Source organism: Marmota marmota, unplaced genomic scaffold (genome assembly GCF_001458135.2).
Source record: "Marmota marmota marmota unplaced genomic scaffold, marMar, whole genome shotgun sequence".
Taxonomy (NCBI): domain Eukaryota; kingdom Metazoa; phylum Chordata; class Mammalia; order Rodentia; family Sciuridae; genus Marmota; species Marmota marmota.
In genome coordinates, this window is record NW_026000037.1 from 37686684 (window position 1) to 37713422 (window position 26739).

At 41.2% G+C, this 26739-nt stretch overlaps 1 protein-coding gene across 1 annotated transcript in view; it reads left to right on the top strand.

The window, feature by feature from the left end:
* Positions 1 to 432: 432 nt before the first annotated feature.
* Kif5c (kinesin family member 5C) overlaps positions 433 to 26739 on the top strand; it is a gene marked incomplete at its 5' end in the record, with an annotated part of 102143 nt that continues 75836 nt past the window's right edge. Inside the window, 7 exon segments of the mRNA XM_048811957.1 lie at positions 433 to 532; positions 7969 to 8042; positions 15231 to 15335; positions 19858 to 19906; positions 20180 to 20235; positions 21563 to 21650; positions 25735 to 25859. Of these exon segments, the coding sequence (XP_048667914.1) occupies positions 433 to 532; positions 7969 to 8042; positions 15231 to 15335; positions 19858 to 19906; positions 20180 to 20235; positions 21563 to 21650; positions 25735 to 25859 (597 nt within the window).

Sequence of the window (26739 nt, forward strand, 5' to 3'; positions counted from 1 at the left end):
CCTTGACACGCCCTCATCTGGCTCCATCATTTTGTACCTAGGCATTTATGTTCTCCTGTTTGCCTTCTCGCTTATTAGTTATCTGCCATACTTAGCTAAACAATTCACAAGGGCAAGACTGTTTCCTAGTTGTTCAGTATTTAGTTCAGTGTAAGCTCTTGATAAATCTATATTCAAATAAGTGTCAGCCTACCTTTCATCAAAAAAATGTTTCACTTTTAAGAACGTATTCTTTTATGCTCAGATTTGCAACAGACAATAGACATACACACAATGTATTTATGCTGTAAACACTTCCCAGCAAGGTATGCAACTGTTTTTTAAAAATAAGGTTGGTTGATTTGGCGCCCAAGGTCTAACTACTAATATTAGTGCTTTTCATTCCTAAACTACTAATGCGTTTTCCCTGCCCTTTTTCTTTCTTTTGTCTGTCTTTTTCAGCAAGGGAAGCCATATGTCTTTGACAGAGTATTGCCGCCCAACACAACCCAAGAGCAGGTTTACAATGCGTGCGCGAAGCAAATTGTCAAAGGTAAGTGCTATTTCTTTATTTCCTCCTGGGCCTTTCAGAGTAATGGAAAACATTAAGTGATATTTGCAGCCTAGGAATCAATGTTCCTTGACTGTCAGCAGAGGCCTGCTAATTAGAAACACTGAATGACAGCCTTGGCTTGGCCCCGATTTGCTGTGATGTCAGGCGAGTTATTCAATCTCTCTATACCTCCTTTCTTTATTTCTTTTGTCACCGTTTTGTAGAGCTATTCTGATTACCTAAAAGCTTAAAAGCCAGGTAGGCTATAGTGATACTTTTTCCATAATGGTTTTTAACTACTGCAAATGTAGAAGAACATCTTTATTCCTTTGCAGGAGAAAATACGTATTCCAAACACTCCCAGTTGTATATCTTCATCTGATTTATTTTGTGCATCTGTCTCCTTTATACTAATATCTCTCTGGAAGAAGTCTTAAAAGTGGAAAGTTCTTGCCATCATAGAATTTTTTCCTGTGTCATAAAATCATATTATACTTCTGCTTATCGAGCTGTTCCTGCTCCTCAGCGTTCTTTAATTATAATTTCATCTAACCCACTTTCAGCCATCCTACCCAGATCCTGACATTTGTTCCTCCAAACAGGTAGCCTCAAGCCTACACTTATGTCTCAGGGATCAGTCCTTTTCTGTGGGGCTGGCCTTGGCTCTGGAGGATTCATGTCAAAATAACAGCAGGGAGATGAAGCAATTTACACATTGCTCTACCTTGCCCTTTCAAATCAGGGGCAGGTTGGAGCTTGCCTAGGAGGAGCGGGCCATCTGGACAAAGCTGGGGGACATCTTCTGCTACTTTGTTTTTCATCTTTGAATCCATGCCTTCAAATTTGAATGCAATGGCAATGGCATTTCCAAATGTCTTGATGCTGCCACCTCTACGGGTAGCTTTGGATTTAAAAAGCAAAAGGTAGAAGCAAAACTTAAAAAAAAAAAAAATACCGTGCCGTTTTAGATCTGCTTGTTTTTAGAAGCTGTGCTGACTAACTGAACTATTTGAAATTCATGAAAATCAGCCCTGGGTACATCTGTTAGATTAATTTTGACCCTGGACACCTGCGTGGGAGACTCACGTCAGTATGTAATGTTCCTTGCTGAGATGTATGGTTATTCACATTCTTGTTGCAGACATCAATTAATTTTGAAGGTCTCCTCAGTGAGATTATGATAGAAAAGGGAAGAGAAAAAAAAAACGTCTGTATTTGAGCACTTTTGGAATTAATAGTTTGGGCTTGTATCTGGTGGTAATTTTTGCTTCTCTCTTCTTTACTCTCCTGCTTCTGTCTTTATTGTAATTATTAGTGAATAGTAATTGTATAAAGCAATAGGTTTCATCATGACAGCTTCACACTTGCATATAACATACTCTGATATTGCCTTCTCTTGACCCCTTTATCCCCACCTCTCCTCCTATCTAACCTGTTTTCGCAGCATATCTTTCTTGGTTTGCTTCTATTCAGCCCTGTTTTCCATTTATTATCAAGCTTATACCTATTTTAAAAAATATTTTTTAGTTCTAGTTGGATACAATACCTTTATTTTATTTATGTATTTTTTTGTGGTGCTGAGGATTGAACCCAGGGCCTCACACATGCTAGGCGAGCACTCTACTGCTGAGCCACAACCCCAGCCCAAGCTTATACCTATTTTTATTAAAGTAAGATTAATCACATATATGGCAGAATTTCCTTTTTTTCCCCCTCTCCCATTTCATTACCAGAAGCAAATAGCATTTGCTACACGCTGTGCTAAGCATGAAGGCCATTTAAATACATCCCACCCCCTCTAAGCCAATGTAATTAGAAATGGATGGATTCCATTTTTAAAAATGCCTATGATTCACAAACAATAGTAATAATTTTTGAGTCTTTATTCACTAGATGTTTGGGCCTCTTTCAATGTTTGGATTTTTCTATAGTTTGAAGTGTCAGAAATAGGCAGTTTTCCATTAACATGTACAATTTCTACATTTTTATATATCAGTTAAAAATAAATTAAGAAGAAGAAAAGAAATAGGCAGTCCCTGGGAAGGTCTTGTGAAGATACAATCAAACTGTGGATAACTTGAGGCCCTGTATAAATGGTGAGCCACAAAGAAAACCATTTAGAATAAAATCAGGCTCTCACATGATATTATAAAAAGACATTTCTAAGGCAACATAAACATGATATGAGCATGCTCATTTGGTATTAACTACGAACACCTTATTGCCCTTTCAAAAGAGATTGTAAGGGAGGAGGTAATGAAGCCAGATTGAACTTTTAAAAATATTCACTGAGACGAGTATGAAGGGAAGGAAGTCGCTGTGTATTTCTGCATTGCCAAGGTAAAAACAAGGTATGTAAGCAAGGGTCACTTGGAATACAGTGTAGCTAAGGTATCACTTGCCATAAAGAGCCCTACTTAAGTCAAGTTTGGGAGATGGTGTTTTTTCTAGAGTTCAGGACTTGAATTGAGTGATTTGGAAGGTTCCCTGACTCATGATAATGAGGTGGACTGGTGAGCTTTGCTTCCGGGGCTATCTAAACCCATGATGATTTTGAGGTGCTGGAAGACTCCATTTAACTGGATGACTTTATTCTTTCTGAGTTTTTAAATTCCTTACAACTTTGCTGGGTTTTAAAATATTTCTGATTGTAGAGTTCTGACATCTCCCATGCTCCCATCTTTGTTTGATGCTTTTCAAACTGTTGTCTGGAAACATATGTAGAATGCTTCTTTGAGAAGAGGTTGTAGGGTTTGTGATGATTGGGATAGCTATAGGAAAGGTGCCTGTGGGTGCCTAGGAATTAAATACCATGGTTACTAGATACTTTGTTGAAGTCCTGGTAACAATGTCCCGGCCTACAAAAACCACCTGGGCATTTGTTTTCCAAATTAGCTCGATGTGGAATATCCAGATGCTAGAGAAGGTGGTTTCTTGTTTTTCAGTTCTGATTTCTTTTAAGTTTCATTGTGTCATTCATTTACTTATGCAAATAGTATTAGCCACTTATTACCATGTTAGTGTAAGTCCTGCAGGGGATAGAGTCACCAAGATCCATAATACTGTCTGCAAGTATAAGGCAAGAGGCAGACATGTAGGCATTATGTGCTTTAAGATGGGTGTGTGCAAAATGCTAGGGGAGCACAGAAGAAGGCCACTTTGTATTGATTTTTATGGATGGGACAAGGGAATGGAGAATTAAGGAAGACTTTGTGGAAAGACTGAGTCTTGAGGATGGTAGAATGTATAAGCAGAGGGAGTTGCAAAAACATAAAGACAAATTATGTGGCATCTTGGACAGCTTGGAGTGACACAGGGTACAGAGGGGATGACAAGAAACGAGGCTGAAAAAGTTAGATAGGATCCAAGTTTGGTGGAAATTCAGATGAATGGACTTTATCCTGGAGGCAGTATGGAGCCATAAGTTGTAAGTTTAGGATGATATACTCAGACCTATTTTACTATTATATTTTATATGGTTCTTAAGAATAAATATATTTATTTATCTGTCATTTATCATGTACCCCTATGCACTTAACATGTTATTGTGTCTTAAATCTTAACTTAATGTGGTGTGAACATTATTAATTCTTTAACACCAAAGAGAAATTTGAGGCTCAGAGAGGTAACGTAACTTGGCCAAGTCAGTTAGGAAGGCATGGGGCTGGAACTTGAGCCTGTTTTGTTCGACTGACTTATATTCTTTTGAATTACCTTGCCCTTACTTTTCTGGTGGGTGCACAATGAGCACTTAAAAACAATCATAAAATAATTATTTTATGAGTTCCTTTTCTCTCAGGCCATATGGACTATTAACTAAGCATTGCAAAAAGACAGGGATAGGAGTGGATATGGGAGGAGAGTAAAGGAAATAGAATAGCAATTGTGGTTCCTGAGCCTTGGGATGGCCCTGGCAGTCTGCCAATTGTGAGGTATATTTTCATTCTGAAACCCAGCATGCCATTACTTGGGCACAGTGACTGTCCTTCAGGCTGGCTGGGCATTCTCCTTGGCCACTGGTGTTCGGCCAGATAGCCTCTACAATCTATACTCATGGGTTATTTGAACAGTTTGACTAGCTGGTGGAAGATTAGGATTGTAAGCTGAGGATGACCTGTCAGCCACTATCCCTGACAGGTCTCCATTTCACCTGAAGAAGTGGTAGGAAGCCACAATAGCCTCCTTGGGAACCCTGATGTGTAGGTCTGATTAGGTCCCCAAATTCTTACCTAACAATGGAACTCATTCTGTCCAAGCAAAGCCTAGCTCAGAACTGAGTAAAATGAAGTATGCACATCTGGGCTTCTGAAGTCTGCAAAAGGAGACTCTTTTCCCTCTTCTCTGGGGATACGAGAAGGTGCTTGGCACCTGCAGTAGAAGCTCTCTGGGGTTTGCCTGGTTGCTGGAAGGATGTATGCTGGGCTTGAGGGGTGCAACAGGCTGTGTGGTGTGAGCTTAGATCATATCACACCAGAGCCCATCACAAAGAAAGGTTCTGTCCAGCAGAGCATGGCTGTTGTGTAGAAATAGTCACTCTGTTTTGGCAGAGGCTAAAACAAACGCATTCCTCAGGCCCAGGAATTGTCTGCCATTCAGTGTGATGAAAGTGTCTTTTTGTGGGCTGTTTCTGTGGAGCGGAGCGGTGTGTGTTCTGTGCAGTGCTGAGCATAGGCCTTCTCTCACTGTCTTCCCGAGTGGATCCTGTGCTCCCTCCTCTTCCTGTTGTCTCAGTGGTCCAGCCCCTCCACACACTGTTTGTCCTTGACCTCCTCCTGCCTTTCTTCTCCACTAAAAATAAAACAGACTGAATAAACAGGCCCCCCAAACCTGGAGTTTAGAAGAAAATAGAGAACACTAGATTCAAAGACCTTTGTCTTTTCTTTTCAGAATTGAGAGCAACGTCAACTCTGATCAACCTTGAACGCTGGGGAGCTTCTCCAACAATGTATTAATTGTAACATGATTGTAAATACTTTAAAGGCCAATCAGAGTTTAAGTTTTCTTTCTTTCTTTTCTTTTTTTTTTTTTTTTTACTTTTTTCCTTAAAAAAAGAAAGAAAGAAAGAAAGAAAGAAAGAAAGAAAGAAAGAAAGAAAGAAAGAAAGAAAGAAATTGTGCTCATTGTTGAAATACTAGAGAGAAAGGGATTCTTCCAGTACAGTCTCATGTGCTTGGTCCAAAACAATTGATATACCATCAGTGAGCTTTCCTTTTCATAGATGTAATCCAGGAGCTTTGGGGTAGCAGCTGCTAGCTACCAGTTAGCAGGATTGTGCCCTGTGCTTGGCTAGAGTGGCCTCAGGGGTGAATGCAGAGGAGGAACCTTGGACTGGACTCTCTTAGTGTGGGCAGGGCCAGGGCTCTGAACTGTTTCCTTCAAGGTGTGGCAGGTTTCTCAGAGTCATTCCCTGGGGCCCCCTGTGTGCCTGAACACTTGTAGGGTGCCAGTGGAGGCTGCCACCCTGTGGAGAAGGAGAGGGAGCATAACTTCTGTTTGGTCTCTTCAGTACGGTGCTAATACCTCAGCTCAGGGCTAATGATTGGGAAGCCCTTTTCAGTCTGGGGAGAAATGCTTAATTTCTAATAAACAGAAGGTTTAGTATTGTAATTGTGGCCAGGGTTCCAATTGTCTAGAGTTGTTTGTGTTATGAATGTAGGATTTTGAAAGCATACCTGAAGGGTGAGGACTCTTTCCTTTGGGTCCCTTATAGCACATCATATTCATGATATTCTGCTCTGGCCACCATCTTCAGGGCTGAGGAATCTTTGTTGGGTGGTACTGTGGATTGAACCTAGTGGTGCTCTACCACTGAGCTACATCTCCAACCCTTTTTATTTTATTTTAAGACAGAGTCTTGCTAAGTTGCTCCGGCCAGCCTTGCACTTGGGATCCTCCTGCCTCAGTCACCGAGTAGCTGGGATTACAAACATGCACCACTATGCCCAGCCTGAGAACTCTTTTCTCTGAGCAAGTTGGCATTTTCATGAAAACTGAAACTTGAACCTTTAACCCTAACACTGACTTTTTCAAATTTTTGCTTTCTGCTGTTACCAAGGAAACCATTTCCAGCAGTCTGATAAGTGTGAACATTTCCTCTCTTCTTTCTTTCTCTCTCTCTCTCTCTCTCTCTCTCTCTCTCTCTCTCTTTCTCTGTCTTTCTCAGTACAGCTTGACACAAACTCTTCAGGGCTGCTAGGATTAAAAATAAAAAAAAAAAAATTATTACCGCTTAATTTTTCTCTATTTTTTAGCTTCCTAAAGGAAAATCCTCTTTCTTTTCTGATCTCAGTTCACACTCCAACAACCTCAGATCAGTCTATATTAAAAGAAATTCAGAAAATCTGGCAAAGCAAAATAAAAGCAAATCAGCCTCATAAAATTCAGAGAGCACTCTCTTCTCTCTCATTCTGAAGTGGATGGATGGAGCGGATCGCCTGATTTGCTTTTCTCACGTGGCCCTGAAGAAGACACCTCTGTATGGGTCTCCTCTCCCTGCCCTCACCGACTGCATGCATGAAGAATTCCTCCCCTTGTGCAGAATGGCGGGCCAGGGATATTAATTATGCATTGTTTCCATTTCGGTGATGTTTGTGTGGATGAAGGGGGGAAGCAGGAGGGAATATATTTTAATCACTTCTGCTGCTTTGAAAGAATTCCCACAGATAATCTTCAGCTCTGCAGCAGAAAGCAGCTCCGTTCAGCACGCCTCCCCTCCTCCCTGCGTGAAATGGAAGTGGCCTGCCCTGTGTGTGGGCTTGCATAGTGTGCTGGTTGTGTAATTAAAAGAAATTCCTGATGCTGATGGGCCTGGGCCTCCTTGCTAGCCCCGACACTGAAAAAACAGAGGCATTAAATTTAAGTCAGGGCCTGCTGGTTTCTAGGCGGACTGGATGTCAATTTATAGCGTGAGGCCTCCTCCCTCCCCCAGCTGGTCTGTTGTGACAGAGCTCTGGTGGGGCGGACATGAGAAACCTCCCTGAGGAGCTGGCCTGGGCCAGGGTTTAGTCTGACCCAAATCAAAATCTTTAGGCAAGTCCTTTGAGTCTAACCTCACTCCAGAGACTTACAGCACAGATAACATTTCCCTCAACTATTCTGAAGAGATCAATGGAAGGAAAACTCAAGTCTATTAAAAAAATAGTTTTCTGCTTGGCATCTGTGTCTTAAGTTTGATGTTACTGGGAGAAAGGGTGTCTGCCTCCTCTTCATTAATGAGCTCTGTATAAATGTGAGCCCATTTCTTTCTGTTTGTGGAGCAGTGGAGGCCCTCATTTCTGTTCTGATCTCACATTTTTCCTTAAAATGCACATGGAATTGACACATCTGGGTGAAAAAACGAGATGGGCCAATGGGAAACTGCAGTTTTAAAATATGCATCAATACCAGCATAGGACCAAAGTAATGAGTTAATTTTAATTTGTTTTCCTTGCTCACAGATGTCCTTGAAGGTTACAACGGGACCATTTTTGCATATGGACAGACTTCATCAGGGAAAACCCACACCATGGAGGTAAGGTTGCAGCGAGCTGTGCTGCCCGTCTCTGCAGTGACCGAGTAGAACTGATGCTGCAGCAAAACTTGAGGGATATGTGGCTTTCTTTACTGCACAATGGAGACAGTTATGTTTGGCCAATTAATTTTGTCTTTGAGAAGTTTTGAAATAGCAGTAATAAAAACAATTCTTTGTTGATAGCTCTGTCGAACTGTAGAAATAAATCATGTTAAAACATAATCATCAGGGCTGGGAAGTACTTGGTGATACAGTATATGCCTGGCATGTGGGAGGCCCTGGGTTCGATCACTAGCACTGCAATAATCTGCAACCCACAAATCAATAAAGTGACGTGAGTATCCTTATGAACTGGGGCCCAGCCTAACCCATAGAGCCTGTTGTGACAATCATTTGCATGGGAGAGAGCTTTACTTATTCTTTAGAGTAAGTACAGACTATAGGTCAGGGAGGTGAAGAAGTTATCCTGTAGACCACAAGCAGCCCACAAACATACTATTTTGTTTGGCTTGTGTGGTGGTTTAAAAGAAAATTGTAGACAGTGTTTAAAATGGGATGACTTCACACAGTTCTGATTTTTCTACCATAGGTTGAACATTCTGAAGATCTCACCACAATGGGTGAATTTCCCCACAAATGAAAAGCAGACTTCCCTAGATCAGGGACCTTTACTGTCTCATTGGCTTTTCCATTAACATTTCTTGTGCATGGAACAACAGATGTTATGGAGAAAAGGTTCCATAAAACATTTATTAAAATAGTACCCACACTGTAGTCCTGGTCACCCCCTGTTCATAGGGCTGGGTTCTCCAGCAGACCCTACCATACTTCACATACACTGAAGGTGACATGAATTTATGCTGACCATACTTCCTTGCTAACTTACATATATGGCCCCTGTAGACACCCAAGGGAGTGACCCCAGGTCACATTGCTTGCTGTAGAGCTCTGTGACTTCTAAGTTGTCTTCCAAAGAAGGCACATTTTGGACCAAACTGGCCCCTTGCACCGCCCTCTTCCTCCTTTTTACCAGGACTCCTGTATGGCCTTCAGGGCTGGATAATTCTCCTGAAGGCTAGGCCCAACTGACAGGTGAGGAGAGGAGGAGAGAGTGGTTATTATAAGAAACTGCACAGAGCAGGTTTGGGGAATTAAGCTTACAAGCAGCAGGGAAAGCTGAATCCTTAATCCTTCAAGCTAAGGTGTTTTCATTTACCTACCCTCCTGGGAACAGCATGGAGACGGCTGCTGCAGAACAGGGTTAGCTTATGAATCATTCCTATTGAAGAGGAGATTTCAAAGGCACAGGGCTAAAATCCTCAGGGCTCTGATGTTCTGCATGCACTGATTTCAGGTGTTGGATAGGATGCGAGTGAGGGTGGGAGATCTCGTTGCTGTGGTGTTGACTCTCTTTCACCGATTTTGCTAGAGACCAAGTAGTTCAGAGACTGTGCAGATTAAAGAAATAGGAGGTTTTTTGCCACCTTTTCTTGAGCAGGACTGTCTCTTGACACACAAGCTGTATCTGCCCAGGGGACAAGTCTCCACCTCTCACACCCTACAGTAGTGACCCTGGGTAACACCAGCCTTCCTGTCTCCATGCTCTGCCTCAGCCCTCACCCTCTCTCTCTTTCTGGGCCCCAAACCCTTCACCTTTTAGGTTCCAAAAAAAGCTGCAGTTTTACATTTCCTGAGGCCCACTCACTGCAGTGGGAAGAATATGCTTCATAGGTCTCAGGGCACACGAGAGGGAGACAGAGCCTCTTGTGAGGCAATCTATTAGTTTTTTTGAAAATTACCAAACTGTACAATACAAAAAACAAATTCTCAATATTTATTTATTTATTTAATTTTTTTTGTAGTTGTAGATGGACAGAATGCTTTTATTTTATTTGTTTATTTTATACGGTGCCAAGGATCAAACCCAGTTCCTCATCTGTGCTAATCAAGCTCTCTGCCACTGAGCTATGGCCCCAGCCTTCGATATTTAAAATCCCCCAACTCATAGGGAATGCTTACAAGAATCACTTTTAAGCTTTGTGATTCATTAATCTTTGGGAAATACAGAGTATTTACTAAATGTCAGAAGTTTATAAGACAGTAAGAGAGAGACTGCTCCCCAGGGTAACATCTTACTGGAGGCGGGGGGAGTAGATGAGTGTGGGTGATGGGGAAGAGCTGTACCAGCCCTTTCATAACAGTATGGGAGGCATTTTGCTAAATCAGAGGCTCTCGAGTCCTCGGTGCTTCTGTCTCCCCATGTCAACTCTGCTCTCCTGCCCAGAGAGCACTCATTGCCAACTGAAGGAAACTAGATTCTCTATAGATTTCACCTCCAGTTGCCTAAATTCTTTTGCCCCTGAATCATTGGTTTCAAAAAGATGATGGCAACGAGTTGCTTTTCTTTATTGTGACTTCTGAAGATCACACACTAATGCCTGCAGTTGAAAGGAGTTGGTGTGGATGAGTCCTTTTCCTCTGCCACCCAGCCCCCCTTGCTGAATCCTCTTCTTTTGTAGGGGAATTATAGGTTGGAGAAAGGTAGGGGATATTTCAAGAGGAAAGCAGAGGAAAGGAGGAGTCCCAAGTTGGAGTTACAGAGCCTATAAGAGATGAAGAAATCCAGGACCCTGGAATGCAATTAAGTCAAAAAAGCTCTGCAGGTTCTGCATCCTCTAAAAGGAAGATTTTATGTATTCAGAATTATTATTTGCGTTATGATCTTTCAGAGGCATTCAAAAGGGGGATGCTAACTTCCTGAGTGAACAGAGATGTCACATTTTAAAGCTGTTTTTCATTTTAATCCCTCCAATTTTGGGTCTGATATCCAGTGGTGATTCCATTATCTTCTGTTGAGGGGAACAAACACAAACCTGCATAAAATCGGAAATATTAGCTTCTCATGATGGAAAATCTAAGGGGAGGGGTTCAGTAAGAATATGAATCACTGGACAGTGTTGCTGCTTAGCTTGGGAGGTGCCATCGTGTGAGGGCTATGGACTTGTCAGCAGGGTACCCAGGATGCTAGGGGTGCTGGCTGCAGCCAGGGCCTCTTCTTTGTTCCATGTGTGATGCGGAAGGGAGTCTCGGCTCTGTGTCTCCCTTGTGGTCCTCTGAAGCACACTGATAGAGATTGTTGGAGACACCTTGTGTTTTTCCTCCTGCTCAGAGGGAGCCTAAAGGTCATCCAAATGGTATAGCCTTCACTGCTGTGGAGCTGGGCTGTTGGAGTGATGTAGAACAAAACCACGCAGAGTGCCTAATGCTCGCATACTGCTGGCTGCCTGCTTTCCCATCCTAAGTGATTCAGGAAACTCTGTCGTGCTTGGGAGGTCGAGGGGGCCTCTGGCACTGGAACAAAGAGAGTCTTGTTCAGTTGCCAACGGCCTAGGTCTTGTTTCTTCTTTCATACCAGCTCCTAGAAGGTCACATTTAGTGGGGGAAATTTTTGAATGGAATTGTACAGGATGCAGTTATAAAAATGTTTCTCCTCTTTGCTATCTGGCAGGAACAAGAGGATGAAGCAGTTCATTTCTTTGCTCCTCGAGGTCATGCCTAATCCTCCAGCTAGGCTGTTCTATAGATGGGCACCATTCTTCCTCGGTTCCCATGCTTCATTATACCTGGTCTTACCTCTGCCTGCATTATTTCTGCCCGTCCTTAATCTGACCCATCCCTCAAGATTTGGTGCCAGAGAAGCCTACTTTTATCACCCCAGCTGGAAAGGCTTTTCTGTTTCCCGAATTTCTGTAGCTTTCTGCTTTTTCGCCACTGTTTATGGCCTGAGGTGATTGTGCACTGTGTGTGTGTGTGTGTGTGTGTGCATGTGTGTGTATTTCATCTGCAAGGCAGCACAGGATTAGTGAAGATCTCTGTCTCTCATACACACCCAGACACATATGCACACTCCACATACATTACACACACACACACACCACAAATCCCATATACATCATACACAGAGACATATGTCACACAGAGATACCCCCGGCATACACTTAGATTACGCACAAATACATGTGCATGCCTCATGTATATTATACTCACACACATTTGACACACACTACACAGAGACACTCCATATAACTCACATATATATATACACCATACACACCCATCATGTACATTACACACATCACCACCAGACACTCCCTGGCATACATATAATATTACATGCATACAGTTGTATGTACTCAACATACATCACATTCACACACAAAGAAACACACATACAGACACATAACACACATACATATAGCACGCAAGCCTCATGTAATACCACACACCAACACACAAGCGTCTCTCTCTCACACACACACACTGCTTTGGCAGGCTCAGTTTAAGCCAGGAATCAATTAGAAGATAAATCTGATGAAAGAGAAAATATCCCAAGGAACAAATTTTAGTCAGGTAGAAAAATTTTAGATTACTACTCATTCTTTGGTCACGGACCATGGGAAAAGCTCAAAGACTGTCTTGAATTATCAGAGAGCTCTGGATGTTTGTGGAGAGAGGTCTTTTGATTGGCTGTATGGAGTCCTGACATGTGACCAGAAAGAAGTCTGTTTTCACCATAGGTACTGTTTCTGCCAAGTCTCCACAGTCCACAGCGTGTGGGCCGTGATGAGTTGCATGTTTATGATGGCCTCTGCAATTTTAAAGTCCCTAACTCTCAGTGTCCATATGTTGTGTTTTCCTAAGATATTGTGTTAGCTTTTGGTTGCCATGACCAAAATACCTGACAAGAACAACTTAGAGGAGGGAAAATTTATTTGGAACTCGTGGTTTTGGAGGTCGCAGTCCACAGACTCCTGAGTTCATTGCTCTGGGCCCAGGTGAGGCAGCACATCACAGCTGAAGGGCCCAGTAGAGGAAAGCAGCTCAACTCATGATGGGATCAGGAAGCAGAGAGAAGCGGAAGGGAGTCACAGGGAAGAGGAACCCTTCTAGGGCATGCCCCCACCTCTTCCAGCTACAACCCACCTGCCTATAGTTACCACTCAGTCCATTCTAATTAGAACAGACTGATTAAGTTACAGCTCTCACAATCTGATCATTTCACCTCTGAATATTCCTGCATTCATACAGGAGCTTTTGGGGAGCACCTCACATCCAAACCATAACGGATACATAGTAATTACATAGTAACAGTCTGGGAAGGAGTGTGCTTCAGACTCTTCAGTTTGATTGAGTTCCAACCACTGCTCACTGAGAACCTACTGTGAACTGAATGTTACAATGCTAACATTTATTGAGCCCTTCCTGTGTCACTAAGCACTTTATATATCCTATTTAACTTAAACTCTGCACTAATTCTATGCAATAAGTACTGTACTAAGTCCCCTGAGTGGTAGGTGGAATTATTAATGTCTTGGCCATCCCCATCTTCAGGAAGAATATAGCCAAATTAAAAAGCAATATAAATCCATAAAATGACTTATTATTTATAATAGCTGAGGGCATTCCAGAGGAGTACTCATTTTCCCAGGTAAGAGTATTGCCAAAGGCCAAACAAATCTGCATTCAACTTTTCTGTTGCTTTTAATAAAAGGGAGTGTCAGAATCAGGTGTGCAAAGGAGGACCCACAATGTCAGGTGCTTCCTTGCTACCTTCAAAGTTCTTGCTTTTGGTAACACAAATGTTGACTTGCAAGTCATTTTCAGAGAGATATTTTGTGGTGAAAACCTGCAGAGAAAAAAGGATTAAATGAGGAAAACAGAGCTGATCTTCCAGGTACTGGGCCTATTTGGAACAAGGAGATGGGTCAAAATTGTAAAGGTTGTTGGGCATCCCTGAAAGACTGCATGGAAAACTGAGTTTTGTGCTTTGCTTTCATTTCCATTTATTCCTAGGGGTTATAACTTCCTAAAGGTCTAGAAAATTCTCCGGGTTTTCATTTTCCATGATCATTGTGACCTGTAGACTGTGTGTTTGTGCACTAATGGGTAGTTTATCACCTATGACTGTAGCCTGAGAAGGCTCACTGGAGGCTGCATACCTAGAGCCACACTAACCTGTTGCTTTCAATGCTTCTGGAACCCTTCTTTAGGAGTTGCTGTCAGATCCTATGGCCTCCTGCCCCACACCCCACTCCTCCAGTCCTTGGGTGGAACCCAGGGCCTTGTGCATGCTTGGGGCACTCACTCTACCACTGAGCTGCATCTCCAGCCCCCATGCCATCTCCTGAACATTTTCAGAGGTGCAAAGTTCTGGGTCTCAAAATTGGATTTAGGGCCAAGGTGTGGTGGTACACACCTGAAATTTCAGCCACTTGGGAGGTAAGGCAGGAGGATTCAAGGCCAACCAAGATAGCTAATTAGAACTTGTCTCAAAATCAAAAAGGTTGAGATGTAGCTCAGTAGTAGAATTCTTGTCTAGCACATACAAGGCCCTGTACTTGTCTAGATGTAGCTCAGTAGTAGAATTCTTGTCTAGCACATACAAGGCCCTGTATTTCCAGTACTAGGCAGAAAAATAGGATTTAGTAATAGTTCAAATAGCAGAAGATTTCATCGATTCCTTACCTCCCTAGGTATGATGAATAAAAGTGGAAAAAAGAATATGATAATATTCCTAATTAATGTGAATTAAGTATTAGAAACAACCAAAAATATCTGGAATAATTCAGGCTGGGAATTACAAAGTTGAAAATTGATGAAGTGGATTTTCTTGATTGGTCTGTAAAATGACACTGAAGATATTTTGAGAATAAGGTTATTAGAAATTATTGAGCAAGGATGACTTTAATGAAATGAGGTCTTTTAGTTCTTAAGGAGATTTTATTCCAGGAGGTTAACTTACTTGAACTTGTAGGTTCTGGTCAATTTGTAAATATTCACAAATAAAACCCATATCCTCTCATTGCTTGTTCTGCTCCCCCCGCCCCACCTGCAACTACCCACATGCACACATTTGCTGTCCTGAGTTCCAGCAAGAGGGAATATTGTGGGGCCTCACGACTTGAGAGGACAACCCTTTCCTGGATAAAAAACTAAACATATTGAATTATTTTGCCAGCTTTTGGTGTGTTGGCATTTCAGGTAGATTCCAAAGGGTTCCGACAGCCTAGATGTGGGTACTCCCTTCTCCATGGAGTTCTGTTGAAGAAACTCAGGATTAACCCTTCTTTCTTGCACATATTTCCCAGCACTCTTTAACTGCCCGTGTTTGTATATTCCACCCACCAGGGGAAGCTGCATGACCCTCAACTCATGGGGATCATCCCGAGGATTGCACATGATATCTTTGACCATATTTATTCCATGGATGAGAACCTGGAGTTTCACATCAAGGTAAGTGCTACAGATGTAGTATCCAAAGAAGAAACTGGGCCCAAAATCGTGTTTCTCAGTCTCCCTATTATTTAGATGTAAAAGATGAATTTATCTATTTCAAATGACAATCTGGTGGAAAGCACAGCCCTATTTATTATTTAAAGACATAGGCCTGTACTTAGCCATCTGGATGGTTTGCTTGAAATATCGAGGTAATGAAAGTAAAAGTTCTCTTTGGGATAGAATCATCTTGATGGTTGTCTGAATTCTGCCCTTTACCTGAGGATTCCTGGGGATAGAACTGAAATATGTCTGTTTGGTATTGAAGAGCATTCCCCACAGTGTGTTCCTTGGAATATAACCACTTGTTTATTAATACCACAGTAAAGGGTTATATGGCAACATAAGCTGGAAAAATGATTTGTTGAATATTGTCAAATTTATCATGAGTTTAAATGTGCTGTTGGGAAATGCCTCTCTGCAAAGGAGAAATGTGCTATGCTACATATTCCTGTGGACACATTTACCCCCTTAGAGTGTGACAGGCTAGTGTTTTAGGAGCATACTCTGGGATATATTGGGGAAAGGGATTCTCCTCCTCCTTTTTCTCTTCCTCTTTATTTTTGTTTTAAGCTAGAACCTCTGCTTGGCTTAACTTTGATTTCAAAGAGAGATTTGTATTCTCTTATTACAGGTGTTAATACATGAAATTTGGTATTGGGGTATTAGACCTGTTTTGTTTGCAGATTACTAAAGGCTACTTATTTAAGCAAATTGAGAAAATCATTACAAGATTAAGGATCTGATGGCAGGCATGGAGTAGGGGCTGTGGAGGGCAGAAAAATCCAAGTTCTGCTTTTCTTTCTTTCTTTTTTTTTCACTTTAAAAAATTGAGATATAATTCATATATGTGTGTGTGTGTGTGTGTGTGTGTGTGTGTATATATATATATATATATATATATATATATATATATATATATATATTTCATCCTTTCAAAATGCACAATCTAAAATTGTACAGTCATGATCCTTATCTAGTTCCAGAACATTTCATCACTCTCAGAAGTGACTTCATAACCTATGACAGTCCCTGATATTTTTCTTTCTGTTATTCCCAGACTGTCTTTCTGTCTTTGTTGGGGAGAGAGTTGGGCAATGTGGTAGCTCCTTTTCTGCATGCTCTTATTACAGTTCCACATTCCACTGGGAAGGGGCTCATTGGCCAAGGCTAGAGTAGGTGGTCTCTTGCTATGATTAACTGTGTCCAGGATGCACATGGTATCTGGGTTTCCATCCCTATTACTAGAGACCGGGTTAAGAGGAAGGGGAGGAGAAGGAGCAGCATTTTTAAATTTGGTATCAGAGGATTGAACCCAGAGACGCTTAACCACTGAGCTACATCCTTTATTTTATACATCTCTTTATTTTATTTTTTATTTTGGGACATGGTCTCTCTAAGTTGCTTAGAGCCTTAAAATTGCTAAGGTTAGCTTTGAACTTGTGATCCTCCTACCTCAACCTCGTGAGCCACTAGGATTACAGGTATGCACCACCGTGCCCAACAAGAAGAAGCAGTTTTAAGAAGCCATTGAGCCCATCAGGTCAGCTGAAAGATTTTCCTGAAGGCTGGGACTTAGTGTACTGGACCTAAGAGCTTATTAGAGATAAGGAAACTTAAGCTCAAATATGCAAAAGTTAGATGGTCCAAGGCAAGAATAACCCTAGAATGGACCAACTCCGCCTGCAGTGCCTTATCTGTTATATTAAACTTGGTCCCTTACGTCTGCTCTATACTTTTCCAAAATTACATGAAAATAAGGCAACAACTGTTTGCCCAATTATAAATGACATCCAACAAATCACTTTTCCTTATAGTTCCATTTGTTGACTAAAGCCTGCTTCTCCTTCTTGCCCAAGCTTTGGTATATCTAAGGATACAGAAACTTGTTGCTTTGATGGGATCAAGATTTAGAAGCTTAGTGCTTTTCTAAGACTGTTTGCATTTAAATACCTTAAACTACTGCAGGGTTCTTATGTGATAATCCTGGAATAAGATGTTAAACCAATTACTACCCTGGAAATAGTGCCTTGTGTTAGAATCTTATTAAGATAAAAACAGCCCTGGCATGAAGGAGTGGGTAGGGGGAGAGGAACAACACTAAGTCTCTATAGCTGAATTTTATAGTTCAGGTTCCTTTTTTTGCATTAACAGTTATGTTTCTTATTTCATAAATAATAATTATTAGTAGATAAGTTAGCAGCTGACTGCTCTGTATTTTGAACTTAGTATTGACAGACACTAAATCCAAAGAAAGAAGGCTGATCAGATCAAGGCAAAATTGAAAATCTATTCCTTGAAATGAATCCCACAGATGTTTTAAACATGATTTCTGAACATGTTCTTGCTCAATGCCAAACAATGCCTATTTTCCTGCTGCCTGGTCTCACAAAATTTTAGAAATGACAAGATAACAACATTAGACCCCCCACCCCACCTAAAGCAGAAATTAATAAACCAGAATTCTGCTTCTTCTTTCATTAAATGTAAGTAGGATTCTAATTGTCAGATTTGACAATATCTAATTTGTGACTGCTTTTTAGATGTAATTAATATTCTCTATAATCTATGGATATGATGCCGCATGTTTAAGATCTCAGAGGTAACAGAAAATCTTAATGGAAATCGAACAATTCTGAAATAAGTAGCATGGGTTGGCACCAGCATGGAGCTGGCCGCCAGAAGGGTCCGGATTAGAGACATTTTAGCATCGGAGGCCAAACAGGCCTAAGAATTAGGGCTGCAGGAGTGTATCAGGAGTGAGGGGCAGGGGTGGAGGTCAGTGGTACAGGCCCTGGATTCAGTCCCCAGTACTGCCAAAAAGTAAGCAAAACCATTTATGTGTCCATGACAGATGGAGTGACAGGGTGGGGGTGGGGGGTTGCAAAGATGTTCAGGTAGTTGGATATTGTTAGGGGTACAGACAACCAGGAGAGCAGGCCCAGCTACAAGTTTCAAGGTTAAAAGCCAGGACCCCAAGTCTCCCAGTCACTGGGAAGTTAGATGGTTTCAGACTGAGGCACATGAAAGATGATAAGCTAGGGCTGAGTTGGAGTAGGGACTTGGACCAGGTAGGGAGTCTTCATGTTCCCTGAGGTAGAGGCAGGACTGGTCCCGAGCTGGGACATGGGGGTGAAGGCTCACCTGCTCATCATAGCCTCGCTTTACAACTCTATAGCTATAGTCATGAAAGCTTAATGGCAGAATATATTTTGAGAGATGCATCGTTAGGCAATGTTGTTATTCCGTGAGCATTATAGAGTAAATTTACACAAACTCAGGAAGCTACCATGTCAGGAGGTAATATAATCTGATGGGACCACTGTTGTAAACACAGTTCATTCTAGGGTGTATGACTGTATTTTCTTTTTGGTTATTTCCCTGTTTAGATTTCAAAAACACTTATGAACATGGAGGAGAAAAAATTCATCTGAGAGGCAAAAGTCAGATGTAAACAGAGTATAGACTCCTAGGGGGAATTTTTGATATCATAAGGTCTAATGGCTTTGTGACAGATGGGAAAAGGAAGGCCTAGGGTCTTGGCTGCCTGTGAATTAAATGCCCAAGACCACATATTTCGTTTATAGAGTTCTTAAACATCAGCTAGCAAAGTATCTCCTGGGGAATTTAGAAGCTGACTCCTAGGCCCTTGTGTAGTCTCTGTGAGATTCTAATTCAGTAGGACTTCAGGGCTCTGCAATTTAAACAAATTCTGTAAGTGATGCTGATGTAAGTGGCTCTTGGGCTGAGATTTGAGATTGATTATCTGGAAGGATTCCCTCTCTTCCTTTCACTTGTGTGTGTGTCTGTGTGTGTGTGTGTGTGTGTATTTTGCTGGAGATTAAACTCAGGGCCTTACACTTTTTTTATTTTGAAATAGGGCCTTGCTAAATTACCCAGGCTGGTTTTGAACTTGTGATCCTCCTGCCTTAGTCCTCTGAGTAGCTGAGATTACAGGCATGTGCTACCACGCCCAGCTTCTAATCATCTTTTATTCAACCACATTTGTCCAAATCTTTCCTAGACTGGCCATCACTAGCTCTCTCCCAGTTACCCTTTGAACTCTTGTATTTCCAAGTTCCTTGCCCATGTCCTTCCCAGTGCTCTCACAGAGTCTGCTGAGGTTGTCAGTATCATGCAATAAGCTGAGGACTACTAATTTTTAAAAATCACTTGCAGAGAATGTTTTCCATCCTGGCTGTTGTTATACATAAAAGTTTGCTTGGTGCTCATCTAAGGTACAGCCTGGAGTTCTCTCGTAAGTGGCCTCTGGCACATTGGTTTGACCGACACCAGAGGAGACCAAGGGAATCTGCCTTGTGTGGGGAGGGAGACCATCTACACTTAGCAGAGATGCCTTTGGCATCTCCTGTTACTCTTCTTAGCCATGCACAACAGAAGCTTTTATGACTTCTAAATAATGATGTTTTTGAAATATAGTGTGGCATTTCTATTCCAAATTCAATTTATTTTTAACCAGGTTTCCTATTTCGAGATCTACTTGGACAAGATAAGGGACTTACTTGATGGTGAGTAACTGAATGCTTGTCTTTATTTGCTGTTTAACTTAAGTCCAGGAGGTTGAAACGATTTACAGCACTTCCGCTTGAGGAACTGATGAAAATTTATAGAGATCTTGTCTTGCCTTTAGGCTATATGCTTTTTCATAGATACAGCTTCAACTTGCAAATTGCAAAAAGATTAGATTTACGTATCTTCTGCATCAATTTCTATTTTTTTTCCAATAGGGGGTCTTTAACTTTTATTTTCTTCTTTGCATGTCATCATTATCATCTCTATAGTGTCCAAGACCAACTTGGCTGTTCATGAAGATAAAAACAGAGTTCCGTATGTAAAGGTATGAGGAAGACTTGATGGGTGGTGTGATTGATTTCTGTCCAGGCACTGTTGAAATAATTATTACACAAGATGCCCAGAATATTATCTATAAAAGCTATATAGTTATTTAATCACATTTCTTTATATTCTTTGGTTTTGAAGAAATCAGTATTTGATTTTTTTAATTGTATCTTTCGTTTATATAAATCATTATCGTCTTCTTTTGTTCTGGGAATCAAACTCAAGACCTCACATGACTATTCTAAGCATACATGCTTTACTACTGAGCTACACCCCAGCTCTTTTTATGTAAATTAGTATTATTTAGAAATTATTTAATTTTGTTCACATTAAAAAATATCTATTTATTTATATGTGTATTTATTTTGTGGTCCTGAAGATTGAACCAAAAGTGCTCTACCACTGAGCTGCATCCCCAGCATTTTTAATTTTTTATTCTGTGACAGGGTCCTAGTTTCTGAGGGTGGTTTTGAACTTGCAATCCTCCTGCCTCAGCTTCCTGATCTCTGGGTTTATAGGCATGCAGTACTGCACCCAGCATCGTTTTCATTTGAAGAGGTTGAGGGAGGAGGATCACAAGTTCAAAACCAGCCTGGGTAATTTAGCAAGGCCCTATTTCAAATGACAATCTGGTGGAAAGCACAGCCCTATTTATTATTTAAAGACATAGGCCTGTACTTAGCCATCTGGATGGTTTGCTTGAAATATCGAGGTAATGAAAGTAAAAGTTCTCTTTGGGATAGAATCATCTTGATNAAAAAAAAAAAAAAAAAAAATTAGAGAAAAAGAAAAAAAAAAAAAGGATCTGGGGATATAGCTCAGTAGAAGAGCGCCCCTGGGTTCCATCCCTAGTACTGCAGGAGGAAAAAAAAGGTTTCAGCTTTGAGCACAGTAGTTGATACTTGGTAGTCAGAAATCCATCATAGCATTATATGTATAACTTCAAAGTGTCTCTTGATGGCTAAAATGGTAAATAAATAAAGATGGAAGGCAACACTGTACTTCATGCATTTCTTCTCATCGATTTTTTTCTTTTGTTTTGTCTCCTGAAAATACTGCTATTGAATATGAGTATGTACTCAAAAACCTGGGAGAATCCATCATTTCTTTTATGGTTTCTCCTAGGTTTCCCAGGGTTTGCTCACACTTCTCTTTAATGTAGAATTCAAGCCCTAGGCAAGGGGAAGTTGTTGGATCAACATTGCAGCTTTTCTATTTATCTGTACCTCTAAAAAGAAATGGGAAAGTGTGTTTAGCTGCTTCAAAATATTGTTGCTTTTCAACTCTTCCAATGACCAACCGACTTGCTTCCGACTCCCTTGCAGGGGTGCACTGAGCGGTTTGTGTCGAGCCCTGAGGAGGTTATGGATGTGATAGACGAAGGCAAAGCCAACCGGCATGTGGCAGTGACAAGTAAGCACCACGTGGTTTCCTTCCTGTGATGAGGGACATGGTGGGTGGTGATGAGGTGTAGATGCAGGAAAGCAGGGTAAGGCCACAGGAGAGCAGTGGCCCCAGATGCCAGACCACATGCAGCATGAGCCTGCCCAGGCCTGTCAGGAGAAATGTCCTCACTGTACTCGAAACTCTGAGGTGTTTAGAACTCTGGGTGAGACTTATGGACCCTGATAACAGGCTCAGCCTGAATGTTGGAGGAAAACAGAGAAGTCAGCTTCTAAGTTATTCATTTTAACCATAGTATTTATTGCTCAGTTAAAAAAAAAATCAACAGCAGATGATCAGCTCACTTGCCTGGCTGTCCTGCCTCGGCATGTATGTCATGTCTCAGGGAAGCCATGTGGGTTGCTAGAGCATCAGAGGTTCCATGAGTTATCTGTGGGACAAATGAGGGAGATTTCACATGAAGCTGAAGGAATGAAAGATCTCTAACTTATAGGAGAAAAAACATCTAGAGAGGAATTGTGGGCATTGCAGAGTATCCTAACATGATCAAGGTGCTGACATTGACAGAGAGGGTCAGCTTGCTATTTCTGATCTCAATCTCAGCATGTGTACCACCTGGATGACTGAGGCTCTGGGAGGCAGGATTTAACCTACCACAGGAGAACACTCTAAGCCTGCTACTTGGTGAGGTTTGCTACCTGGAAAGGTAGTGAGGTCACAGTCATGTTGTAGAAGAGATTCACACATAGGTTGGTTGACTGGTTTAGGCTCTGGAAGTCTCTTATACCCAAGTTTCTTTGATTGTGTGATCCAGAACTGTAATTCTCACCTTTTCTCTGTACCAACACGGTATCAGATGATATTTGAATAGGTGGCAAATTTAATAGGTGAGCCTGGACTTGTAAACAGTGTAGGTCAAACTCCACTTCCTGCTTCAAACATACATGTACCTGAAAGAAGTTATTCCCTATTTCATAAGCTGTTCATGGCATACCTGACAACACATTTTGGTCCCTGGTTCAGAACTGCTGGTTCAGAACATCACTTTTATCATTCTGCCAAGTTTTTTTTTTTTTTTAATCATTTTAAGTGTACAATTCTGTGATATTAAGGGCATTCAGGTTGTGTCCATCATCCATCTCCAGAAGTCTTTCATCTGTATCCATTAAATACTATCTTCCGTTCCCCTTTTCCCCAGCCACTGTTCTACTTTGTCTCATGACAAAATATTTCATATAAGGTATCTCATGCAAGCATATTCCTGCAGTATTTCACTTTTGTGACTGGCTGATTTCACTTAGCATAATGTCTGCAAGGGCTCTCCATACTATAGCATGGGTCCCTTTTAAGAGTGACTAATCTCCCATTGCACGCCACATTTTATTTGTTCATTTATTCATCAATGAACTCTAGGTTGCTTCCACCTTTTGGCTGCCGTGAATAATGCTACAATAAACATGGATATACAAATACTTGTCAGACTTCCTGATTTCCTTTGGCTGTTTACCCAGAAGTGGAATTAATTGCTGGATCCTCTGGCAATTCTACTTGTTGTTCTTCAGTCACCACAGTACGGTTTTTCCCTAGCAGGGGCACCTTTTACAGTCTCACCAGCAGTGCACAAGGGTTTCAGTTTCTGCACATCCTCATCAACACTGGTTATTTTCTCTCTCTGGGGGTATTAGCTATGCAGATGGGTGTCAGCTGGTATCCTTTGTGGTTTTGATTTGCATATCCCTAATGATTTGTGATGTTGAGCACCATTTCATATGCTTATTGTCTAGTTTGTGTATCTTCTTTGAGAAATGCTTATTCAAGTTCTTTACCATTAAAAAATTATATTGTTGTTGTTATTGACTTTTTGGAGTTCTCTGTATGTTCTGGATATCCAGCTCTTGTCAGATACATGATTTGCAAATATTCTCTCAAATTTTATGGATTACCTTTCACTCTGTTGATAGTGTCCCTTGATGTGCAAAGCATTTTAATTTGGAGAAGTGAAATGAATGTACTTTTCCTTTCATTGCTTGTGATTTTGGTGTCAGAGCTAAGAAATCATTTTCAAGTCCGATGCTATGAAGCTTTTCACTTTTGTTTTCTTTTAAGAGTTTCTTAGTTTTAACTTTTACATTTAGATCTTTGGTCCTTTTTGTGTTAATTTTTATATAAAATCAAGGGTGTGATTTTTTTTTTTTTTTGGTGTGTATATCCAGTTTTTCCAACCTCATTTGTTGAAAAGATTGTCCTTCCGCCATTGAATGGTCTTGACATCTTGTCAAAAATTATTTTGATTATATCAACAAGGATATCTCCCTGAGCTCTCCATTCTCTTTCATTGGTCTATGTGTCTGTTTTTATGCTAGCACCTCATTGTTGTTTTCTTTTTCTTAGGCACCAAGGGGTGCCTAACCACTGAGCAACATCCCAAGCCCTTTTTTGTACTTTTTTAAATTTAGAGACAGGGACTCACTGAGTTGCTTAGGGCCTTGCTAAATTGCTGAGGCTGGCATTGAATTCAGAATCCTCCTGCCTCAGCCTCCTGAGCTGCTGGGATTACAGGCATGTACCACTGTGCCGGCTGTTGTTGTTTTCTTTTTTTTGTGGGAATGTCTCACTGTATTTCTGGGGCTGTCCTCCTGCCTCAGCCTCCTGAATGTTAGGGATGCCAGGCCTGTGCCACCACACCAGGCCTTACATTATTTTAGTTATTATAGCTTTGTAATGACTTTTGAAAATCAGTAAGTGTGAAACTTCCAACTTTGTTCTTAGTTTTCAAAATTATTTTGGTATTTTAGGATCTCTTGAGATTCCATATGAATTTGAGGGCACATTTTTCTATTTCTATAAAAATAATAATTATTGAGTTGGGTGTGGCAGTACACACCTGTGGTCAGGAGGCTGAGGCAGGAAGATTACAAGTTCAAAGCCAGCCTCAGCAAAAGTGAGGAACTAAGCAACTCAGTGAGATCCTGTCTCTAAATAATATACAAAATAGAACTGGAGATGTGGCTTAGTGGTCGAGGCCCCCCTGAGTTCAAACTCCAGTACCTTCCCACCCCCATATATATATATATAAATTTGTATTGAATCTGTAGATTGCTTTGGGAGGTATGACATCTTAAAAATATTAAATCTTTTAACAATGAATATGGGATGTGTTTTCATTTATTTGTGTCTTTAATATCGTTTTAGCAATAGTTTTTAGTTTGCAGGTTAAATCTTTTATTTTCTTGGTTAAGTTTGTTCTTAAGCACTTTACCCGTTTTTTTTTTTTTTAATTTTGTCTATTTTTTTCTTAATTTCCTTTGTGATTTTTCGCTTTTAAGTATATGGAAATACACCTGGTTTTTGCTTGTTGATTTTGTTTCATGCAATGTTGCTGAATTTATTATTTATGGCATTTTTGAAAATGGGATATTCAGGGTTTTTCCACATATAATCTGGTTAGATGCTTTTGAGAAATGATTGCTGGTGAGGTTTGAATGAATCAGCTGCTGGGGTCTCTGTGATGCTTGATGGACAAAGACCAGGGGCGGAACAGCTTTTTATTTCCAGTACCCCATCCTAATGAGGCATATATAATCTTGGAGACCTTCTGTGCACTTAGCATGGGTTATAGAAGTGTGTGTCTTAATCCTTCCTTAAGAAAGTCCTAATCCCTCCTTAAGACAGCTTATGATATTCCCGATAAGACCAGGCTTACACATATGACCAAGGCAGAATACATCAGGTACTAAGTCTGAGGGATTTCAAGTGAGCTGGGGAGGAGGTTGTGAGCTTCTTGGAGAGTCAGGTGAGGAGGATGTTGGAGGACAGGGGCTTCCAGCAGAGCTGGAAGATCTGTTCTCTCAAACTGCTGACCCAAATTTTTAGATTAATTTCTTTGCTAGTTGAAGACATTTTAAAATCTTCCATTTCTAAAATGAGCCTTGTTTGTAGGAGAAACTGTGGTCTGACATGATTTTTAAAATTGTCTGGACTCACTTCAAAGACGTGGAGTGGGTTAGGCATGATTTGCTGTGCTTTTAAGAGCAGGGTTTGCTACCTATGTTCATGAGTTCTTTGGAGAGCAGTAAACTATTTTCCTTTTCAGACATGAATGAACACAGCTCTAGAAGTCACAGTATCTTCCTGATTAATATTAAACAAGAGAATGTAGAGACTGAAAAAAAACTCAGTGGGAAGCTTTATTTGGTTGATTTGGCTGGGAGCGAAAAGGTAATTGCTTCTTTATTTGTATTATCTGTAATTCTCCGTCATTTGCTTTAGTGTGCAATGGTATAATTTCTGTGCCTCTGTATCCCCTGGTTTTAAAGAGCTTTTAAAGTTTCCAGTGTTGCGCCAAGGTGTTATTAAATTCAACCTTTGTTTTCCTGCTCTTTCCTTTCCGTTCCTGAAGTCTCCTGTTTGTATCACAGACAGGTACATCGAATGCTCTCTGATTTGTGCCTGTTAGGCCCTGATGACGACACTGGCAAGTGTTGGTCTGAACCTAGCCTGGCAAAAAGGTGGCTGCACAGATGTGGGAGGGACTGGAATGCCTGAGGACAGGAAAGATCCCCAGGAGGAGCCAGACTCAAACAGGCCGGGAAAGGGCTTTGCGGTCCGAGGGTGGAGCCCTGCCTCTGCATGTTTCCTTTGCTGATAGGAGATCTAGACCCTAGACCTGTCCCTGTGTCCCCTGGTTCTCCTGGCAGTGGTCTGGACTGAGTACTGACATGGGTGGCTTTGGCTCCTTCAGGTTATGAGGCTGTTGTCAGTCTTAGCCACGAGCTCTGACTATACTCTGCTTTTGTACGGATCCTGTCTTGCCCTCTGTTCCCTGATCTTAAGCCTCCCGAGGCTACTCTCCAGCTTCTGAAACCTGAATCTAGCCAGAATCTCTAGCCTGTGAGCTTCCCAGACCCCCGTGGGCAGCGTCACAGAGCCAGTCCAAGTGCACAATGCCTTTCCCCCATCATCAGTGACATCAGCTGGTGGTCCACATCAGGACAAGTCTGGAGGCGTGGTCACTCTCCCTAATTGGACAGTTGACCCCCACTTGCTGCATACACCACAGAGTTCCTGTATTCTCAGTAATGGTAACTAACAGCCATGC